Genomic DNA, 23184 nt, shown 5'->3' on the forward strand with positions numbered 1-23184 from the left:
TGAAGGACTTTCTTGGGAGAGCTTAGATCGGATTTTTTTTTAGCAAGCTCTACCACTTCTAGCAACGGGTGGCTCCAAGGGTAAGCGATCCCAAGATGTTTAAGCTGCTCAACAACAGTTGCAACTCGGACACGCTCATCCCTGACACTTGTTTTGTATCTTTCCAGTATCTACGGTGATGTGCAGAGAGGTGGAGCAGCTAGGTTGGTCGCCATTGACCCTAGGAGCCGGGTTTGGGACGATGTCAAAGCGGAGGATTTCATGTTCCCGGCCCTCCTTCTCGGCCGCGCGGTAAGGAATACGGGAAGAATAGAGCTACCAGGGTCGTCGGCTTCTTGTCGCGTGCCCGAGCAGCGCATCCATCAAGATCTTCAAACCGGATATCATGGCGATGGGACTAAACTCAGAGGTGAAGCGAGGACATTACGGTTCCTTGTGGTAGAACCTGACTACTGTGTAGTTATTTTTTATTCCATAGTTATGATGGAACGCAAATCTACACCTTCGTAATCAAATTACTCAATTTTTTCATTAAATCTCTATTTATTACTTAAAAAGAACGTATGGTTCTCATTTCACCTTTCTTCCCACCACCCCTTCGTCTAACCTTTCATGTATATGATAATCAATCACCTTAATTTACTTACATTCTAAACCAATTCAATTTTAATTTACTTACCAAACTTCTAATCAAAATATAAGGTAATTCACGATCAGAATTTGATAAACATTTATTTACACAATCACATTATTATTGACAGATAAATTGTAAGCTAACGTACTAGAATATTTATATCACGTTGCAATGCACGGGCACTTTTCTAGTTTGCTAAAAATAAATAGACCCGGTTTGAACAGCGTGAGATGACCGTTTCTTTTCTCCTCACGCGTCTCTTCTCCCTATAAAACCAAGCAAGCCTCCATTCGCACGCACCTCGATCACACACTCTTGTCCCCCGTTGTTCTCGAGCTCACGTCACCGCGACCCGGGCCCCGTCATGGCCGACCGCGTCCACCCCATGCAGTCTCCGCCGCATCCCGCGTCCCCTCTGCCGCCGCCGGACCAGGAGGACGCGGCGGCGGCGGCGGCCACGGAGACCACGCCGCTCCACCCCACCTTCTACGAGCCGCCGGCGCCGCCGCCCGGGACGTACATCGTCCAGATTCCAAAGGACCAGGTCCTCCGCGTGCCGCCCCCCGACCGGGCCAGCCGGTACAAGAGTCTCGCGGAGCGCCCGGTCCGGCGCCGCCGCCTGCGCCGCGCCTGCTTTGGCGCCTGCGGGGCCGTGCTCTTCCTTGCCGTCGCCGCCGCCGTGTTCGTGGGCGCCGTGTACCTCGTCTTCCGCCCCCGCGCGCCCGCCTTCTCCGTCGCCTCCCTCTCCATCCGCGGCCTCGACGTGGCCGCCCTGCCGCCCTCTTCGCTCTCGCCGGAGCTCGACGTCGCCCTGCGCGCGGACAACGGCGCGAACAGGAAGGTGGGCGTCGACTACCGCGGCGCCGGCGAGGTGGCGGTCTCCTACTCCGGTGCGCGCCTTGCGGCCGGCCAGTGGCCGGCGTTCCACCAGGCGCCGAGGAACGTGACGGTGCTCTCCACGACGCTGAGGGGGACCGGCGTGAGCTTCAGCGACGAGCAGAGGAAGCAGCTGGCCGCGGAGCAGGCGGCGCGCGCGGTGCCGCTGACGGTGGAGGCGCGGGTGCCCGTGCGGCTGCGGTTCGGGAAGGTGCTGCGGACGTGGACGGTGGACGTGAAGGCGACGTGCCAGGTGACGGTTGACAGGCTGGCCGGCGAGGCAGCGGCGGCCAACAGAGGATGCCGGGTCAAGGTCAGGCCGTTCTTGTGGTGGTGGTGGTGACTGCTGATCGCCACCGGCGCCGGCGCCGCTTGTGGTTACCAATGTGTCAACGGCTAGCAACAGTAACAGCGGCCGAGCATTAACTGGGAAGTTATTTGGCGGTGGGGTGAATTAAACTTTGTAAATTTCGGATATGTCTCTTGTGGTGTGATTTCAATTGTTTGATTTTGATGAGGAATACACTATCAGTCTCAGATTTAACTGGTTAATTACCCCCTCGTCTTGAAAAGAAAGACATGTTTGAATAACATACCGTCTTTAAAATGTACTCCCTCCGTTCCCTAAAAAAATGTACTCCATCCGTAAAGAAATATAAAAGCACTCAGACCACTACTTAGTGATCTAAACGCTCTTATAATTCTTTCCAGAAGGAGTAATAAGTTAATACTACAAAAGGATTATTATAGAACACAATAAAATAGTTACATTGTGGAAGTAATTTTGGTCTATGCTTATAGTTTCACATACAATCAAAGTGTTCTTACATATATTATTAGTGAAAGGTTTAAAAGCTTCCAAGATATCATGTTATTTGTGGAAGTGAAGAGAGTACACATATTTCCTCTTTTTTTTTAATTTTTTGTTACCATTGGTATATCTAAAGTTACCATTGGTGGTTAACTAATTAATTACCTTCCTTTTTTTGGTTTACTTATTACCAACTAAGGAATCATTTTGTTTAGAATAACTAAAAAAAGAACCAAATGGAACCATAGGAATTTGAAAGGATTCCCTGTACTAGGCTTTTGCATCAGTGTGATGCACACGGCCTGGCATGGCATCAATATCAAAAACATCAACGAGTTGCATATTCGCTTTTCCCCTCCCAATTTTGCATTTATATTGCCTGCGTCATATCACCAGGGTTTTCTTCTGCTTGATCAGTGCATGCCACTGAATTGATTCTGTAATATTGCACTACGAGTCAGGAAAATCATTCTACAAGCGAGGCACAGCCTTTTTTTTACCAAGTCTTGGGCATGCCATTTGTACTTTTGACAAGGCCTCTCTTCTTTGGTCATAACGGCGTTTGTGTTGTCAAACTCCGACTCATAAAACTCCAAATAAGATACAACTTGTACAAATGCTAGTTTCCATTTGCCTCTCCAGAGCAATGTCAAAGCACGACAAAGCATAGTGCTCGAGCGGCTACCCATGGTCCTCCTGTGCTCTGAAGCTGGTTTGTCCCGTTGCTTCCTAAATGTTTCTTTATTTTTTCTGAACTCAGGTGACCGAGCGATGGCTACATCGTATTCCGCTTCCTCGATCTTAATTTTTCTAGCGTGTTACCTTTCATGCGGCACTGTCGCAACGGCTTGATCTTACTCAAACCGCACTAGCGAGCTAATCTTCTTACCTTTCTTTATAACTGTTATATAATGAGCCTAAGCAAGCTAAGGCTGGCACGAGAAATGGATGGAACAGAACAGTTCAACAATCTATCACCACTTGTCGCAGCGTAACGTACGTAGCTATCACCTGCTGAACTAGTCTAACTTAAACCGGGCATGCAGCTGTATGCCACTTCAGATTGTGTCTTTGGGTCCTGACGCACGCAGGGACGACCTCCACCCCTCTGGATCGTGGTTTCACGGATCCCAAGGCACGATCCGACGGCGAACGGAGGTGGCGCGCCACATGAGGATTGACCCCGAAGAATTGTTTACTACACAGGAGAAAAGTAGGGGCATGTAATGCAACACCTGAAGGGCATATATAATAATTAATTATAGTACTTAAACTAACAGGGGCCGTCCTTGTCCTTGTCTTCCCAGCTGGCTAAAGCCAGGCGGCAAACGGGCAAGCAGAGCAGGTCAAGCAAGTAACTCCAGGAAGGCAGAAACCACCAGCATAGTGATACCAGCTACGCTATGTACACGACAAAAGCAGCATTGCATTGCCAATCTTACTAGAAAGAGCCATCATTTCTTCCTTCTCTTTGAGGACCTGGCCGGCTGTGAAGCATCTGCAGACGCTGCCTCCTCGGCTTTGGCCATCCTCGAACTTCTCCTGGGCACCGCGGTCGACGGGCCTGCTTCTTCAGCTTCCTCCGCCAGTTCAGCCTTGACTCTGCGTTTCCTCCTCGAAGGAGGGTCAGCCGATGGGCCCTCCTGACCTTCCCCGCCGGGCTCGTTCGCTTCCTCGTCACCCTCGTCCTCGCCTTCCTGCTGGGGCCATTCAGTGGCACACTGGGGACAAGCTCTCGAGGCCTAAATGTGCAGGTAAGTTAGCAAACAATGATGGCAACGTCAACATGAGTAACAATGGAACTGGTATTACGGGAATTACCTTCCGCTGTGGAAATTTCTTCTTCAGACAGTAGATATGGATTCTCACATTGCATCCTTCCTTGGAACAAGTTGATGCCTGTTGTGGATACAAATATAATAATGCTGGTATCAGAGCACACAAAGTTTATAGAGATTCTACAAAAACGCTTGTACAATATATGGTACAGAGTAAGTGGCAAGAACAAGGGAAATGCAATATCATAGTAATCACACATCAGTACCTTTATACCAGCTTCATTGCAAACCTCGCATGATGGGATATCATTGCTGCGAAACCAGCTCCGGAGATCAAGAAATGATCTGATACCAAGACCAATCTTGCCCTCTGAGGTGTACGCCAGCCAACGATCTTGTATCAGTTCAGTAAGAGTCTTTTCCTTTTGAGAGAACAAGAAGTTTGTGATAGAAGAAGGAAGACGAGATTGAGTGTCTTGTGTACCATCCGCAATCACGACCTGAGAGTAGAACACTCAATAGTTTATGATACCCGTATTGCAAACAAGATTCAACTCTAGCAATCAGCAGATACAAAGCAGGCCACAGAAGATACACATCATGACTCGTCCATCCTAATTGTATGTAAATCACAATTGAATGAAGCTACAATATAAGCACACGTCCATTAGTATAGCTAGACAACAATTTGTTGTGAGTACAGTACATATGGATGGGGTAGATGATGCTTTAATCATGATCACACATTCAGGATATCTTCGCCAGTTATGTCCTAAACAGCTAAGGTTTTGTGCTTCTTGCATGATCACACATGATAGTATGTGAATGCACCAGTAAGGTGTTGTTTAAACATAAAAGAGAGTCATGTGCCCATGACAGACTGGTACAACAAACCTGGTTGTCAATCCGGACGTTGAGAGCTTCAATACTAGTTATGCTCCCATCATTTCCAGCTTCATGAACTATTGCTTCTAACTGCCACAAGAACCATTGTGAATACAGTTATGCAAACATACAAATAAGTCATTCAGCATACATCATGCTGAGTTGAGCTAGTTCAAGCAAGCAACTGCATACCAGTCCCTTGTAGAATGCAATCTGTGGTACAGAATACTTGGAGCCAAGCTTCGATTCTTCATCAGAAATGTTGTTGACCACTCCATAATAAACTGTTCCATCATACTGGTTTATACATGCTCGCAGATCAAATTGTAGATACCCTAGCTCATTGTTGATCTTCATAAGTGTATCAGTGAATAGTTGCTGGTGAGTGGCTGCAGGTCATGACAATAGACATATTCAGCTGGAGATGGAGTTTGGTGATCTAATTACAGTCTGTAGGCAATAATATGGTCGCTGAAATACACTTCTATATATAATGTGTTCCTAGAAACACGATTCTACCAGCCAACCAGGTCTCAACTGAACTAACAATGATATTAAACACACACAAAACGAACCAAGATCGTTCTGTTTTTGAGACAATCAGAAGATGCAACCTTCAACCATTGTGAATGGCAGTTGATCCTCCATTGAACAATTATTAAAGCTACACCAAACATAAACTCGTTTACTGGAAAGGAAAGGTTTTGGACCCTACAGGGGCTACATCTGTAACTACAACTACATCAGTTGAAGTCAAACGGACGCTTGAGTAAAAGTTGCCATGGGTGCATTACATCGAACACATGGGTGACTAGAAGATCCTGGTGGCGCATTACATCGAACACCTAGGCGGCTACGAGTAACGATAATAGGGGTGGAACTAATCGAAGGGGGGGAGAAGAGGAGCGAGCAGGGCGGAGCGGGCAGGCGGATACCGGGGTTCTTGCCGCCGGAGATGGCGGTGAAGAGGGCGTGGAAGTCTCGCTCCGAGAGCGGTCCACGGGAGAGCAGCGCCTGCAGCAGCGTATGGTGCCGCCATGAGAGCGGCGCCATCGGATCGTGCAGCTCCTCTAGGCTCTAGCGCGTGCCTTGGTGTGGGGATCTATGGGGGCGGGCCGGCGGGGCGAGGAGAAACCCTAGCTTGACACGCAGAATGGGTGGGATTACGCGGCTGAGGTGGGGAACGGAACGGATTGGGAGGTTTCGCGCTCGCGGGAAGGCGCCCGAGATCGCGGGAAATGTTTCGCGGTGGCGGTGGCCCAAATCACCAACTCCATGACCCCTAAACAGACCTCCGTTCTATCTAAATTTTATCCATCTATATCACTCAAGTCCATGGTTTTTTTTTTCTAGACATGTTCGTCAAGTCTACGATCATAATTGCTAGACGTCACTTTTTTGCTTTGGTATCGGCATTGGTGGCCTCGATCGCAAGCTTTCACGTTTATGCGGCCTTCTCTATATTGAGTTTCCTTCTCTTGACGACCTCCTTCATGTCAAGCTTCCTCCTTTGAAGCTCCAAATATATCTTCATTTGCTCCAACTTTCCTTAGCGCTTCCTCTCGTTCCTCACTTTTTTTTAAGTCATCATGCCACGCAAACTTTCTTGCAAGGCGATAGATGCCGCATCACGCTTCTCGTCAATCTTCGAGTTGGTCTTGCCCATCAGCCTCTTCACCTCATCTCCATCCCCAGCCACGGCCACCGACCCTCCTTTCTTTATTAGAGCGGTATATTGATCTTTGACTTCGAACAATCTTTCATGAGCATCTAACAAATGGGTTAGGGTGAATGTTTTGTTCCTATGCCTACACAATCAAAGACAAGGCCACAAATGTAATAGTGAAGGACACAAGATGCAACAAATATGAACATGGCATAGCAATGAAAGAGGAAGAGGTCATACCAAGTCGTCCACACCTAGGCCACTCATAGGAGGGCATCAACGCTCTCAAGCACGGCCCAAAACTTGTTGCATTCTTGTTGAGTGAATCCCATCTTTTTTTGATTGACTTGATGCACGGGTGCTCGCAAATTTGTAGGACGCAAACTTTATCTGTTCATGAAAGGTTGCAAGAACTCTCGTCCAAAAGACGAATCCTTTTTGCTCAACACCGGTCTTGGGATCTTGGGTTGTTTCCTTCCAACTATCGCAAATCAACATGTCCTCTTCTTTGGTGTATGATCCGGTGCGAATGTTTTGCCTTATCCTTTATGCATCGGTTCTTTGGATGAGCTCGTCGATAAACATTGGGACCCCCTTCAATGTCGACACCCTCTTCTTCCTCCTCTTCGCAATAGATGTCTTCATCTTCATGCCATGAGTCAGCATGATCGTCTGCCTCTTCTTCGTGGACACCATAGTGGTCGGCACCATCTTGGTCGCGACCGTCTTGGCTTTGGGCCTCGTCGATATTGTAGACTTGGCCCTCGGGCTGAAATGTCTGGCCACGACCCTCGTAGATGACGTTCTCCATGAACGCGTTGTAGTCGGGGTCGTCGGCCGGCGGCGGCGGTGGGATTGGCATTTCGTTGAACAGGTTACGGGCGCCGGGAAGATCGGCCGCAGGAATCGACCATGGCTGCTTTCTTTGCATCCTGGAGGACAACTGGCCAGCGTGGTTGTACCCAGACGTGACATTGAGGTTGATGACAGCTGTGGAGCTGGGGGTGGCTGATATGTCAATTTTGCATCATATTTTCCTGTTGTTATTTATAATGTTTTGGGTCAATATTTCACTTTATGATGCAATTATAATGTCTTTTCTCTCTTGTTATGCAAGATTTATATGAAGAGGGAAATTATGACAGCTGGATTTTTAGCCTTGAAAGAGATACAACAGAGATAGCTATTTTCCGGAGCTCCAATTGACCTGAAAAATTACGAAGGTCTATTTTGGAATTAATAAACAATATTGGAGAAAGAATCACCAAGAGCGGCCCCTCCAATGCGCCACAAACTCAGGTGGCGCCCCCTAGGGCATGCCATGTGAGCTTGTGGGCCCACCACCAAGCCTCTGTGGCCCTCCTTCTCCTATGTGAAACCATTTTCCCTAGAAAAAAGAGAAGACTTTCGGAATGAAGCACCGCCGTCTCGAGGTGGAACCTGGGCATGAGCACTTTTGCTCTCCGGCAAAGCTATTCCGTTGGGGATACTTCCCTCCAGGAGGGGGAAATTGAAGTCTTTGTCATCACCAATGATCCTCTCATCATGGGAGGACTCATCTCCATCAACATCTTCACCGGCACTATATCATCTCAAACCCTAGTTAATCTCTTGTATTTGTTTTTTGTCTCCAAACCTCGTATTGGTACGTGTGGGTTGCTACTACTGCTGATTACCTCTTGTAGTTGATGCTAGTTGGTTTACTTGGTGGAAGATCATATGTTCAGATTCTTCATCATACATTATACTCCTCTAATCTTGAACATGAACATGACTTTTGAGTAGTTCCATTCGTTACGGGGGACATGGGGCAATCTTGTTATAAGTAATCATGTGAACTTAGTATTCGTTCAATATTTTGATGATATGTATGTTGTTCTTTCTCTAGTGGTGTCGCGTGAACGTTGACTGTATGACACTTCACCATTGTTTGGGCCTATAGGAAGGCATTGCAGAGTAGTAAGTAGATGATAGGTTGCGAGAGTAAGAGAAGCTTTAAACATAGTTTATGTGTTGTTCCGTAAGGGGCTGATTTGGATCCATATGTTTTATGCCATGGGATTTTAACAGGCCGAGTAAACCGCGGGCCTTAGTTGGGCCAGAAAATACCATGTCTTTTAACGGGTTGAAAAGTATATTAGGCCAGAATTCTGCTGAACAATTCACATCCGGCAGTAGGTCGAAATATAACTTGGCCCATGATTGGCACAATTATATGACAGGCCGTTAACATGCCAAAATTTGGTTGGCCCAGTCACATTATGGGTTGTAAGCAGGCCAAATGCAAAGCGGTCCATAATTAGGCCCAATTATATCACAGGCCTTTAATAGGCCGATAGTCGGTTTGGCTGAAATTTATCCACGAAGAACATGGGTCGTTAAGAGGACAAAATTTACTTTGGACCAGAAATGGGCTCAAATGCAGCAGGGTCATAAAACGGCCGAAAGTGAAATCAGGCCGAAAACGGGTCGATTGTGCCAAGGGACACTAATGAGCCGAAACAAACATCAGCCGAACTCGATCAAATTGTTCAATGGGCTTTTACCATGTCAAAATACAAACCAGGCCTTCAATGAGCCCAAAAACATAGTGGACTATTAACAGGGTGGATCTTAGATGGGCCGTAATTTGGTCCAAAACATGGCAGACTGTTAACGACCTGGCCCACTAGTATTTGAGAAAATCTTGTGGGGCTTTGGCTCGACCGGTCCTTTTAACCTAAATGAGCCACTGTTGGGCCGTTCCACATGTCGACGTTTCCTTGGCGCGTCCCGTCCATTGGATGGATGACATCTGTTGCAACGCCGAGCTGGCATGTGGCTCCGCTGGCAAATGGGAATTTGACACATGGAAAATTGACATTGGTCCAGTCTGTTAAGGGATATTGGATGCAAAACCGGCACCCGATAGCTTAACGATGACCCATTGCGGTGGATGCCACGTGTCAGTTACCCTTGACGAAAACACTTTTGTTGGGGATATAGCTTTGAGGTATGACCCGCCCAGGAGGGGTCGGGTTATACCATTGGCGACTTAACATGAAGGAGACCCAGGGAGAGATAAGAAGACAGCGGCTCAAGGAGGCAGGCCTGCTAAAGGCCCAGGACTAGGGCTGTGAACCGCCATGGTAGGACTTGCTCTGTAAGGCATGATTAATTAGAAACCAAGTCGGCCACATTGTGTAAGCCTCCGGGTCTCTACCTGTGTATATAAAGGTGAGACCTAGCGGTGGGTTAACTCAAGAAACAAGCAATCGAGAACTAGGTCAAGCGTATTCGCTCCCTTGTAATCGAAACTCAAGCAATACAACCAGAAGCAGGACGTAGGTTTTTACCTCGTTGAGAGGGGTCGGACCTAGTTGCGATGGCTCCACGCTTAAGTCCTTTCACTAGGGCATCTGCCGTGTTAAATCCACGACAGTTAGCGCCAACCGTGGGGCCAGAGCACAGTGGTTTCGAGTTCTTGAAGGGCGGTTTCTCAGGGATCAAGGGATACGCCGTGGTCCGGATGACCAAGAGTCGTCACGACAAGCTCTAAATCGAGGACGCTTGTTGGAGTCCCGATGCTGACTCAATCAAGTACTGGTACCAGGTCCACTTCGGTGCAATGCATGTCTTCATCGGCAAGATTGGAGAGTCCGAGCCTGAGCCGAACATCTGCACTGACACGGTCGAGATGGCTCAGCGCGCATGACCCGCCAAGATCCAACCCGCCAGGAAGTCTATTTTCATTGGTTTTGTTCATGGAGCGGATCTCAAAGAAGGTTCGATATCAGGTGGAGAGATATCCATCTACTCAGGTGATGAGTCCTCGATCGGCGAAACCGAATCGTTCTATCAATTGCAAGATGGCGGGCTTGGGGGTGATACGCCTCCGTCGTATCTACTTTTCCAAACACTTTTGCCCTTGTTTTGGACTCTAACTTGTATGATTTGAATGGAACTAACCTGGACTGACGCTGTTTTCAGCAGAATTACCTTGGTGTTGTTTTATGTGCAGAAAGCAAATATTCTCGGAAAGTCCTGAAACTCCACGGAATACCTTAGAAAAAATAATAAAAAATCCTCGCCAAATATGAAGACCAGGGGGCCCACACCCTTTCCACGAGGGTGGGCCCCCCTAGGGCGCGCCCCCTACCTCGTGGGCCCCCTGTTGACCCTCCGACGCCAACTCCAACTCTATATATTTGCTTTCGGAGAGAGAAAAATCAGAGAGAAGAAATCATCGCGTTTTACGATACGGAGCCGCCGCCAAGCCCTAAAACCTCTCGGAAGGGCTGATCTGGAGTCCGTTCAGGGCTCCGGAGAGGGGGGTTCGTCGCCGTCGTCATCATCAACCATCCTCCATCACCAATTTCATGATGTTCACCACGTGTGTGAGTAATTGCATCGTAGGCTTGCTGGACGGTGATGGGTTGGATGAGATTTATCATGTAATCGAGTTAGTTTTGTTAGGGTTTGATCCCTAGTATCCACTATGTTGTGAGATTGATGTTGCTATGACTTTGCTATGCTTAATGCTTGTCACTAGGGCCCGAGTGCCATGATTTTAGATCTGAACCTATTATGTTTTCATGAATATATGTGAGTTCTTGATCCTATCTTGCAAGTCTATAGTCACCTACTATGTGTTATGATCCGGCAACCCCGAAGTGACAATAATTGGGACCACTCCCGGTGATGACCATAGTTTGAGGAGTTCATGTATTCACTATGTGTTAATGCTTTCTTCCAGTTCTCTATTAAAAGGAGGCCTTAATATCCCTTAGTTTCCAATAGGACCCCGCTGCCACGGGAGGGTAGGACAAAAGATGTCATGCAAGTTCTTTTCCATAAGCACGTATGACTATATACGGAATACATGCCTACATTACATTGACGAACTGGAGCTAGTTCTGTGTCACCCTATGTTATGACTGTTACATGATGAACCGCATCCGGCATAATTATCCATCACTGATCCGGTGCCTATGAGTTTTCCATATACTGGTTTACGCTTATTTACTTTCCCGCTTTTACTGTTACAATCACTACAAAATACCAAAAACATTACTTTTGCTGTCTTTACTTTTGTTGCCGCTACCACCACTATCATATTACTGTGCTACTAAACACTTTGCTGCAGATACTAAGTTTCCAAGTGTGGTTGAATTGACAACTCAGCTTCTAATACTTGAGAATATTCTTTGGCTCCCCTTGTGTCGAATCGATAAATTTGGGTTAAATACTCTACCCTCGAAAATTGTTGCGATCCCCTATACTTGTGGGTTATCAAGACCTTTTTCTAGTGCCGTTGCCGGGGAGCGTAGCTCTATTCTTTGAGTCACTTGGGATTTATATCTGCTGGACACTATGAAGAACTTGAGAGATCCAAAAACCAAGATCTATCCCTCAACTACGAGGGGAGGTACGGAACTGCCATCTAGCTCTGCACTTGATTCACCTTCTGTTATGAGTAAGTTAGCGACACCTACACCTGCTTCTGCTATTCGTTCCGATATGTCGCATGTTATTGATGATGCCACTTCTACTATTCATGATACTTATGATGAAACTGCTTCTATGCCTGATACTACTGTGCCCCTTAGTGAATTTCTTGAAGAACAAATTGCTAGGGCTAGAGAAAGAGAAATTGATGAAACTGAATACGATGATGATAGTGATGATGAAAATATGTCTGTTATTCCTGAAGGTTATCTTTTTGATAAAGATTCTTCTTTAGCTATTTTAGCCTGCAAAGATAGATATGAGCTTAAAAGGTTATTAATTAAATGGAACAAAGAATCACTTAGAGATAAAATGAAACCCGATCCTGCTTTTGCTACTTCACCTATTTGTGTTCCTGATAAAGATTATGAATTCTCTGTTGATCCTGATATAATTACTTTGGTTGAATCTGATCCTTTTTATGGCTATGAATCTGAAACTGTTGTGGCACATCTTACTAAGTTAAATGACATAGCTGCCCTGTTCACTAATAATGAGAGATCACGTTACCTCTATTTACTCAAAATATTTCCGTTCTCATTAAAAGGTGATGCTAACATATGGTTTAATTCCCTTGATCCTGGTTGTGTGCGTAGTCCCCAGGATATGATTTATTACTTCTCTGCTAAATATTTCCCTGCTCATAAGAAACAAGCTGCTTTGAGGGAAATATACAATTTCGTGCAAATTAAAGAAGAGAGTCTCCCACAAGCTTGGGGGAGGCTTCTCAAGTTACTTAATGCTTTGCCTGATCATCCTCTTAAGAAACCTGAAATACTTGATATCTTTTATAATGGACTAACCGATGCTTCCAGAGATTACCTGGATAGTTGTGCTGGTTCTCTTTTCAGGGAAAGAACACCAGATGAAGCTGAAATTCTATTGAATAATATGTTGACAAATGAAAATAATCGGGCACCTCCTGAGCCAGCTCCTGAGCCAGCTCCCGCTCCAATTAATGATCCTATTCCTAAACCAACTCCGAAGAAGAGAGGTGTTCTATTTCTCAGTCCCGAAGATATGCAAGAGGCAAAGAAATCTATGGATGAAAAAGGTATTAAAGCTGAAGATGTTAAGAATTTACCTCCTATTGAAGAAATACATGGTGTTAATATACCGCCTGTTGACGAAGTATATGATCTTAATCCTTTATTCATTGAGGAACCTCCCGATATCCCGACACAGGTAGTAAAGGTAAACTCTCTATATATAGATTTGATGAAGGTGATATCCCTCACTATAAGTCTGCTAGGCAATGCTTTGATGAGTTTGATAATTTTATTGTCAAACAAGAAAATTTCAATGCTTATTTTGGTAGACAATTGAAATATGATTCTGATATAATTAAATACCTGGGTGATTATATGGCTAATATTAGAGGTGAACTTAAACTTGTTAGCAAACATGCTTCTATGGTTACCACTCAAGTAGAACAAGTACTTAAGGCTCAAAAAGAATTTCTCAATGAAATGAATAGTAAGAAAAATGATTATGCTATTAGAATGGCTACTAGAACTGGTAGAATGACTCAGGAACCTTTGTATCCTGAAGGCCACCCTAAGAGAATCGAGCAAGATTCTCAGAGAAATAATATTGATGTTCCTAATTCTTCTAAAAAGAAGAAGAAGAAAAATGATAGAACTGTGCAAACTTCTAGTGAACCTATTGCTGAACCACCTGATAATCCAAATGATATTTCTATGTCTGATGCTGAAACACAATCTGGTAATGAACATGAACCTAGTAAAAATATTAATGATGATGTTCATGATGATTCTCAACCTAGTAATGATAATGATGTAGAAATTGAACCTGCTATTGATCTTGATAACCCACAATCAAAGAATCAACGTTATGATAAAAGAGACTTTGTTGCTAGGAAACATGGGAAAGAAAGAGAACCTTGGGTTCAGAAACCCATGCCTTTTCCTCCGAAACCATCCAAGAAGAAGGATGATGAGGATTTTGAGCGCTTTGCTGAAATGATTAGGCCTATCTTTTTACGTATGCGATTGACTGATGTGCTCAAAACAAATCCTTATGCTAAATATATGAAGGATATCATTAATAATAAAAGAAAGATACCGGAAGCTGAAATTTCCACCATGCTTGCTAATTATACTTTTAAGGGTGGAATACCAAAGAAACTTGGAGATCCCGGAGTACCTACTATACCTTGCTCCATTAAAAGAAATTATATTAAAACTGCTTTATGTGATCTTGGAGCCGGTGTTAGTGTTATGCCTCTCTCTTTATATCGTAGACTTGACTTGAATAAGTTGACACCTACTGAAATATCTTTGCAAATGGCTGATAAATCAACTGCTATACCTGTCAGTATTTGTGAGGACGTGCCCGTTGTGGTTGTAAATGTTACTATTTTAACGGACTTTGTTATTCTTGATATTCCCAAAGATGATAGTATGTCTATTATTCTTGGAAGACCTTTTCTTAATACTGCAGGGGCTGTTATTGATTGCAACAAAGGCAATGTCACTTTTCATGTTAATGGTAATGAGCATACGGTACACTTTCCGAGGAAACAACCTCAAGTTCATAGTATCAACTCTATTGGAAAAATTCCATCGATTATATTTGGAGGTTTTGAATTCCCTCTTCCTACTGTCAAGAAGAAATATGATATTCTTATTATTGGGGATGTGCATATCCCCGTTGAGGTAACTTAGTGTTATTCGAAATTTCTCCGGTTTCATGATTATCGGAATGAGTTTGTTAACAAGACTTGATCAACCTTCTTAGTGGATTCTTTTTGATAAGCATGAGATGGATGAAACTAGAAGCACAAGCTTCTGTACCCTCTTTGTATTTTCTGTAATTTAGTAGAAATAAAGTAAAAATAGTATTTTTCTGTCTGTTTCCTGACTTATCCGTGCAATATAAAAATATCCCGAAAATAAAAGTCCTCAGAAAGCCATGCCAATTTAATATGATTTTTTCGGGAATATTTGAGGATTTACTGTGCAAAAATTACCGCGGGAGGAGCTGCCACCTAGCCACGAGGGTGGTGGGCACGCCCCCTACCTCGTGGGCCCATGGTGGCCCTCCTCCACTTATCCCAGCACCCATCTTCTTCCTCTGCCTCACACAAACCCGAAAAACCAACTCAAGCACGAGTTCCAGCCACTTTTGCTGTGATTTTCGATCTCCTTGCTCAAAGCACCTCTCGCAAAACTGCTTGGGGAGATTGTTCCTTGGTATGTGACTCCTCCATTGGTCCAATTAGTTTTTGTTCTAGTGCTTTATTCATTGCAAATTTATGCTGCATAGGTGACCATGTTCTTGAGTTTGCATGTCAAATTTATATGGTTCCAAGTAGCTTTGATGCATGATATAGGCTCTAGGCACTTGTGGGAGTAGTTGCTATCAGTTTTATTGAGTTTGGTTTACTTTTATTTTGAAGTTACTAAAATTTCAGAATTTTTCAGAGAAAAACAATATGCTTAGGAAGATGTTCCAAGGTAGTTCCTCTAAGAAGCAAGGACCCAAGATTGCTATGCGCGATGCTGACGAGGATCCACCAAGAGACGCTCCAGTACGGCCTTGCGAATGGCCGTCGGGAAATTTTATGGACTGTGCGGGAATTAAAGAAGAATTCAAAGCATATTTGCGCAATGCCGGTCTTGAGGAATTTGAGGCCAACAAATGCCCCCAGTTTCACGATCTCACAAGTTCATTTGTGAGGAGGTTTGAGTATTCATCTTCGCGTAATTCTCCTTCAGTCATGTTTGATCTTTATGATAAATCTTATAGAATAGACTTAGAGGATTTCACTCTTGCGTGCAAACTTCCATCATGGGGCAGTATTAGGGATCCCCTAAATCTGAATTTAGAAACTTTCTTGCTAGTATAACTGTGGGGGAATTCAGAGACATAACGCAGGCTACCATAGGGAGCATTCACCTTCCTGCTATACATTATTTTGCTCTCTTTATCAGTAGATGCATAAATGCTAAGGATGAAGCATGTCACATGTGTGTCCCTGATCTTAGCATTCTTAGGAGTGCTGTGTTAGGAGACCAATCTTATCATATGGGAGCCATTGTAGCTCGTAGGTTGCATCATAATAGACATAATGGAGATTTCTCTGGAGGAATTTACGCAACCCGCTTAGCTCATTTTCTTGAAATATTCATTCATGAGGGTGATATGGAGTTGCCTCCTGCATATTTAGATTATAACTCTATGGCTTCGCATCAGTTTGTCGAGAGGCCTGAATCACCTCTCTTATATCGCTTAATTTTTGATAAATGACGTGTTTTCCGTATTACTCTCCCTGCTCCTGCCTTCTTTGATTCACAGACAAAAGGAAGATATGTTATTACCAGAGAGGAGGCAGAAGAGTACGAGAGGAGAGCGGAGGCAGCTCGACTCCACGCTGCAGCTCAGCAGGTGATAACCGCTGCACAACAGTATGATCCCAGGTATTCCTCCTCATCACAGTACGACCCCAACAACTATTATTATGGATATCTGCCAGGCCAGCCGTGGCCATAGACCAACCTAGGCCAAAAGCCTAAGCTTGGGGGAGTACATATTTCTCACCGACATTACATTTATGTTCACACACACTCATTGCTAGATGTCGGTGCTCATACTTTTTCACTGTAATATCCATGCTAGTTTATTTTCCTTTTCCTGCTTTCTTCTTGTGTGTTTAGTAAACCTTAAGAAAAACCAAAAAATTAGTAGTAATTTACTTTCCTGCTGTAGGAGTAATTAAAAAGAAAACCCAAAAAAAATATTTCCCGCTCTTCTTTTGCTTGTTGGGAGCTTTCCTGTGTAAATAGTTTTCTTTTCTTTTCTTTTCTTTGGGGGTCAGTAGGAGAAGACCATAATTAAATTGTTGAAGTGGCTCTTATATGCATTATTGTTGATTTAACCCAGAGCCCATATTGCCTTGTCTTCTCCTGTTTCTTGAATGCTCGCAGATTTCAGCTTAGTCCAATGCACGTGCACTCTTATTATTATTCACACCGTTCGGTCGTGCAAGTGAAAGGCAATTATGATGATATATGATGGACTGACTGAGATGAGAAAAGCTGGTATGAACTCGACCTCTTTTGTTTTTGTAAATATGATGAGCCCATCGTTCTTGATTCAGCTTATTATGAATAAACATGTTTGCAATGACAATTAGAGATCATAGTTGCTTGTGCCATGCTTGATTAGCTATGAGTTATAATGATTTACCTTGTGTGCCAACATGCTATTGAGATGACTATGATGTGGTATGATGGGGTGGTATCCTCCTTTGAATGATTTAAGTGACTTGACTTGGCACATGTTCACGCATGTAGTTGAAAAAAATCAACATAGCCTTCATGATATTTATGTTCATGGTGGATTATATACTACTCATGCTTGCATCCAATGCTTATTAATTTAATGCATGTACATGGCTGTTGTCGCTCTCTAGTTGGTCGCTTCCCAGTCTTTTTCTAGCCTTCACCTGTATTAAGCGGGAATACTGCTTGTGCATCCAATCCCTTAAACCCCAAAGTTATTCCAGATGAGTCCACTATACCTTCCTATATGCGGTATTTACCTGCCGTTCCAAGTAAATTTGTATGTGCCAATCTCTAAACCTTCAAATAAACATTCTGTTTTGTATGCTCGAATAGCTCATGTATCAACAAAGGCTGTCCTTATCTTCCGTGTTAGGCGGGTTATTCTCAAGAGGAGTGGACTCCGCTCCTCACTCACGAGAAAATGGCTGGTCACCGGGATGCCCAGTCCCATGCTTTATGCAAACTAAATCAAAATTAATTGCAAACAAAACCCCCCTAGGACCTGATGTATGTTGGAGGCACTCGTTGTTTCGAGCAAGCCATGGATTGATGCTTGTTGGTGGAGGGGGAGTATAAACTTTACCATTTCTGTTTGGGAACTGCCTATAATGTGTTTAGCATGGAAGATATCGCCATCTCTTAGTTGTTATGTTGACAATGAAAGTATACCGCTCAAAATACAATTTATCTCTATTTCAAAACCGAGCTCTGGCACCTCTACAAATCCCTGCTTCTCTCTGTGAAGGGCCTATCCATTTACTTTTATGTTGAGTCATCACCCTCTTATTAAAGAGCACTAGTTGGAGAGCACATATGTTATTTGCATTCATCACTATTAAACTATGTTGGGTATGACTATGATTGGATCTCTTTTACCATGAATTACAATGTCTAGTCAGTCCTTGATCTTTAAAGGTGCTCTGCATTTATGTTTTGTGGTCTCAGAAAGGGCTAGCGAGATACCATCTTGTTATATCATATTATGATTATTTTGAGAAAGTGTTGTTATCCGAGATTTATTATTATGACTTGCTAGTTGATTATTGATACGAGTAACTGTGAGACCTGAGAATTATTGCAAATGTGGTTAGTTATGATCTATGCTGAAAAATTGAATGCTGGCTTGACATAGTTACAACAACAAGAGCAAACAGAGTTTGTAAAAGTTTTTCTTTCTTTCTTTCAGTTTTTCAACTGAATTGCTTGAGGACAAGCAAGGGTTTAAGCTTGGGGGAGTTGATACGTCTCCGTCGTATCTACTTTACCAAACACTTTTGCCCTTGTTTTGGACTCTAACTTGTATGATTTGAATGGAACTAACCTGGACTGACGCTGTTTTCAGCAGAATTACCTTGGTGTTGTTTTATGTGCAGAAAGCAAATATTCTCAGAAAGTCCTGAAACTCCACAGAATACCTTAGAAAAAATAATAAAAAATCCTCGCCAAATATGAAGACCAGGGGCCCCACACCCTTTCCACGAGGGTGGGGGGCGCGCCCCCCTAGGGCGCGCCCCCTACCTCGTGGGCCCCCTGTTGACCCTCCGACGCCAACTCCAACTCTATATATTTGCTTTCGGAAAGAAAAAAAATCAGGGAGAAGAAATCATCGCGTTTTACGATACAGAGCTGCCGCCAACCCCTAAAACCTCTCGGGAGGGCTGATCTGGAGTCCGTTGGGGGCTCCGGAGAGGGGGATTCGTCGCCGTCGTCATCATCAACCATCCTCCATCACCAATTTCATGATGCTCACCGCCGTGCGTGAGTAATTGCATCGTAGGCTTGCTGGACGGTGATGGGTTGGATGAGATTTATCATGTAATCGAGTTAGTTTTGTTAGGGTTTGATTCCTAGTATCCACTATGTTCTGAGATTGATGTTGCTATGACTTTGCTATGCTTAATGCTTGTCACTAGGGCCCGAGTGCCATGATTTCAGATCTGAACCTATTATGTTTTCATGAATATATGTGAGTTCTTGATCCTATCTTGCAAGTCTATAGTCACCTACTATGTGTTATGATCCGGCAACCCCGAAGTGACAATAATCGGGACCACTCCCGGTGATGACCATAGTTTGAGGAGTTCATGTATTCACTATGTGTTAATGCTTTGTTCCGGTTCTCTATTAAAAGGAGGCCTTAATATCCCTTAGTTTCCAATAGGACCCCGCTGCCACGGGAGGGTAGGACAAAAGATGTCATGCAAGTTCTTTTCCATAAGCACGTATGACTATATACGGAATACATGCCTACATTACATTGACGAACTGGAGCTAGTTCTGTGTCACCCTATGTTATGACTGTTACATGATGAACCGCATCCGGCATAATTATCCATCACTGATCCGGTGCCTACGAGTTTTCCATATACTGGTTTACGCTTATTTACTTTCCCGCTTTTACTGTTACAATCACTACAAAATACCAAAAACATTACTTTTGCTGTCTTTACTTTTGTTGCCGCTACCACCACTATCATATTACTGTGCTACTAAACACTTTGCTGTAGATACTAAGTTTCCAGGTGTGAATTGACAACTCAGCTGCTAATACTTGAGAATATTCTTTGGCTCCCCTTGTGTCGAATCAATAAATTTGGGTTAAATACTCTACCCTCGAAAACTGTTGCGATCCCCTATACTTGTGGGTTATCAGGGGCTGTTCCGTTGGCGACAGTATTCCAGACTCCTATGAACTGCCAAGCAGGGCTGCTATTTTAATGGCTGGTACACAACAGATGTTTAATTCATCAACTGCTGCGGCTATGACCTCTAGTTCAACGGCTGCTGCGACGGCCGGGGCGAGGGGCTCTGTGCGCCCGACGACTCAGGTTTTATCTGAACTTCTGGATGCTCTGGCGACTCTCGTAGCCGTAGAGGTGACTCCGGCGACTCAAGCACAACACAAGGTGGAAGTTGCGAAACTACGGGATGAGGTAGCTCAGGCTAAAGAGGAGCTTAATGCTGAGAATGCTAGGATGGCAACAGAGCGAGCTGCGTTGGAGGCCGAGTCCCAACGATCCAAGCAGAAACTTTTCGGTTAAATCTCGACCAGAACGCCTCAAACGCCATTATGCGAATAAGGCACCAGAGCCAGCTACCCCCAGAGTTTGAGGCAGGGAATCTTTTCAATATTCCTAGGGCAGGAACAAGCAACCTGCCCGGCGTGACCCGGGCCGCTGAGGCGCCCGTGGCCAGGGTGGCGGACCAACCGTGTGTAACAGACCCGCCTCATTTGAATCTAAACTCGCCTCAGTAGGTGTTAACACCGCTGGGTCATTTTTCCAACCCCCTGGATAATATGATTGCTGCAGCTTCATGGCTGGCAGCTCTCCAGGTGGAGGGCGAGTCTCCCGCGACGATTGAAGCCCGGAAGGCTGTGGAGCTTCTTCAGACAGCGATAACTCAGCAGGCGGCTTACTCGTACAGCCGTGAGTGAATTCATTCAACTCCTTGCCAGAGTCGAAGTTATAGCCGACGCATTGAGTTGCTGGCAGTTTCCAGCAGCGAGCGCCACCGTAACCCGCAGCGGGATGGCAACAATGTTCAGGCCTTATTGGATCAAGCAGAGCATGTCAAGAGGCAAAGCTGGCAGCTCAATTAGCGGCTCATCAACAGCTCCAGCGTAACCCTTCAGCGTGTGCAGAAGCCGGGATGACTTCCAGGATAGTGGGGGTTCCATGCCTAGCACTGGCTCTTCGCAACGAGCGATTGCCTAAAGATTTCAAGGGTCCTCAGAAGGTGGCTAATTATACAGCCGATCAACCTCCTAAGGCTTGGATTGAGAGCTATGAGCTAGCTATGGAGATGTTGGATGTCAATGACGCTGTGTGTGCCAAGTACTTCACCATGATGTTGGATGGGCCAGCTCGAACCTGGTTGAAGGGATTGCCCCCCAATTCCGTCAATTTGTGGGTAGAGTTGAAAGGGCGTTTTATTCAGAATTTCAAAGGCACGTGCAAACAGCCACTGCCGATCATCGACCTGGACACTTGTTGAAGGAAATATTCCCTAGAGGCAATAATAAAGTTATTATTTATTTCCTTATATCATGATAAATGGTTATTATTCATGCTAGAATTGTATTAACCGGAAACATGATACATGTGTGAATACATAAACAAACAGAGTGTCACTAGTATGCCTCTACTTGACTAGCTCGTTAATCAAAGGTGGTTATGTTTCCTAACCATAGACATGAGTTGTCATTTGATTAACGAGATCACATCATTAGGAGAATGATGTGATTGACATGACCCATTCCATTAGCTTAGCACTTGATCATTTAGTTTGTTGCTATTGCTTTCTTCATGACTTATACATGTTCCTATGACAATGAGATTATGCAACTCCCGTTTACCGGAGGAACACTTTGTGTGCTACCAAACGCCACAACGTAACTGGGTGATTATAAAGGTGCTCTATAGGTGTCTCCAAAGGTACTTGTTGGGTTGGCGTATTTTGAGATTAGGATTAGTCACTCCGATTGTCGGAGAGGTATCTCTGGGCCCACTCGGTAATGCACATCACTTAAGCCTTGCAAGCATTGCAACTAATGAGTTAGTTGCGGGATAATGTATTACGGAACAAGTAAAGAGACTTGCCGGTAATGAGATTGAACTAGGTATTGAGATACCGACGATCGAATCTCGGGCAAGTAACATACCGATGACAAAGGGAACAACGTATGTTGTTATGCGGTCTGACCGATAAAGATCTTCGTAGAATGTGTGGGAGCCAATATGAGCATCCAGGTACCGCTATTGGTTATTGATCGGAGACGTGTCTCGGTCATGTCTACATAGTTCTCGAACCCGTAGGGTCCGCACGCTTAAAGTTTCGATGATGGTTATATTATCAGGTTGTGAGTTTTGATGTACCGAAGGTTGTTCGGAGTTCCGGATGTGATCACGGACATGACAAGGAGTCTCGAAATGGTCGAGACATGAATATTGATATATTGGAAGCCTATATTTGGATATCGGAAGTGTTCCGGGTGAAACCGGAATTTTACCGGAGTACCGAGGGGTTACCGGAACTCCCCGGGGATTCATGGGCCATAGTGGGCCTTAGTGGAGAAGAGGAGAGGTGGACAGGGCAGGGCCACGCCCCCCTCCCCCTAGTACGAATAGGACAAGGAGAAGGGGGCGGCGCCCCCTTCCTTCCTCTCTCCCTCCTCTTTCCCCCTTCTCCTAATCCAACAAGGAAGGGAGGGAGTCCTACTCCCGGTGGGAGTAGGACTCCTCCTGGCGCACCTCCTCCTGGCCGGCCGCACCTCCCCCCTTGATCCTTTATATACGGGGGCAGGGGGGCACCCCATAGACACAACAATTGATTTGATCTTTTAGCCGTGTGCGGTGCCCCCCTCCACCATAGTCCACCTCGATAATACCGTAGTAGTGCTTAGGCGAAGCCCTGCGTCGGTAGAACATCATCATCGTCACACGCCGTCGTGCTGACGAAACTCTCCCTCAACACTCGGCTGGATCGGAGTTCGAGGGACGTCATCGGGCTGAACGTGTGCTGAACTCGGAGTTGCCGTACGTTCGGTACTTGATCGGTCGGATCGTGAAGACGTACGACTACATCAACCGCGTTGTGCTAACGCTTCCGCTTTCGGTCTATGAGGGTACGTGGACAACACTCTCCCCTCTCGTTGCTATGCATCACCATGATCTTGCGTGTGCGTAGGAATTTTTTTGAAATTACTACGTTCCCCAACACATGTGTCCAGCGTGAGG

At 45.0% G+C, this 23184-nt stretch overlaps 2 protein-coding genes across 2 annotated transcripts; one reads left to right on the forward strand and one right to left on the reverse strand.

The window, feature by feature from the left end:
- Positions 1 to 955: 955 nt before the first annotated feature.
- LOC119297189 (NDR1/HIN1-like protein 13) lies at positions 956 to 2062 on the forward strand. Its single transcript, XM_037575070.1, has one exon. The coding sequence runs from the start codon at positions 999 to 1001 to the stop codon at positions 1851 to 1853; it is 855 nt and encodes a 284-aa protein (XP_037430967.1). The 5' UTR covers positions 956 to 998; the 3' UTR covers positions 1854 to 2062.
- A 1483-nt stretch (positions 2063 to 3545) lies between these two features.
- On the reverse strand, positions 3546 to 6272 carry LOC119300890 (non-structural maintenance of chromosomes element 1 homolog). Its single transcript, XM_037577787.1, has 6 exons — positions 5920 to 6272; positions 5177 to 5373; positions 4994 to 5074; positions 4366 to 4599; positions 4143 to 4220; positions 3546 to 4063 (listed from the first exon to the last, which is right to left on the reverse strand). Exons 1-6 carry the CDS (start codon positions 6035 to 6037, stop codon positions 3776 to 3778), a joined length of 996 nt encoding a protein of 331 aa, XP_037433684.1. The 5' UTR covers positions 6038 to 6272; the 3' UTR covers positions 3546 to 3775.
- Between the last annotated feature and the right edge of the window lie 16912 nt (positions 6273 to 23184).

The sequence above is a fragment of the Triticum dicoccoides genome, chromosome 5A (genome assembly GCF_002162155.2).
Source record: "Triticum dicoccoides isolate Atlit2015 ecotype Zavitan chromosome 5A, WEW_v2.0, whole genome shotgun sequence".
Classification (NCBI taxonomy): Eukaryota; Viridiplantae; Streptophyta; class Magnoliopsida; order Poales; family Poaceae; genus Triticum; species Triticum dicoccoides.

Coding starts and splice junctions, on each gene's coding strand:
- LOC119300890 (XM_037577787.1), bottom strand. CDS start 6,037: ATGGCGCCGCTCTCATGGCGGCACCATACGCTGCTGCAGGCGCTGCTC. Junction 4,600..4,993: donor ACGTCCGGATTGACAACCAG/GTTTGTTGTACC, acceptor TTCTACTCTCAG/GTCGTGATTGCGGATGGTAC. Junction 4,221..4,365: donor GCAATGAAGCTGGTATAAAG/GTACTGATGTGT, acceptor TATCCACAACAG/GCATCAACTTGTTCCAAGGA.
- LOC119297189 (XM_037575070.1), top strand. CDS start 999: ATGGCCGACCGCGTCCACCCCATGCAGTCTCCGCCGCATCCCGCGTCC.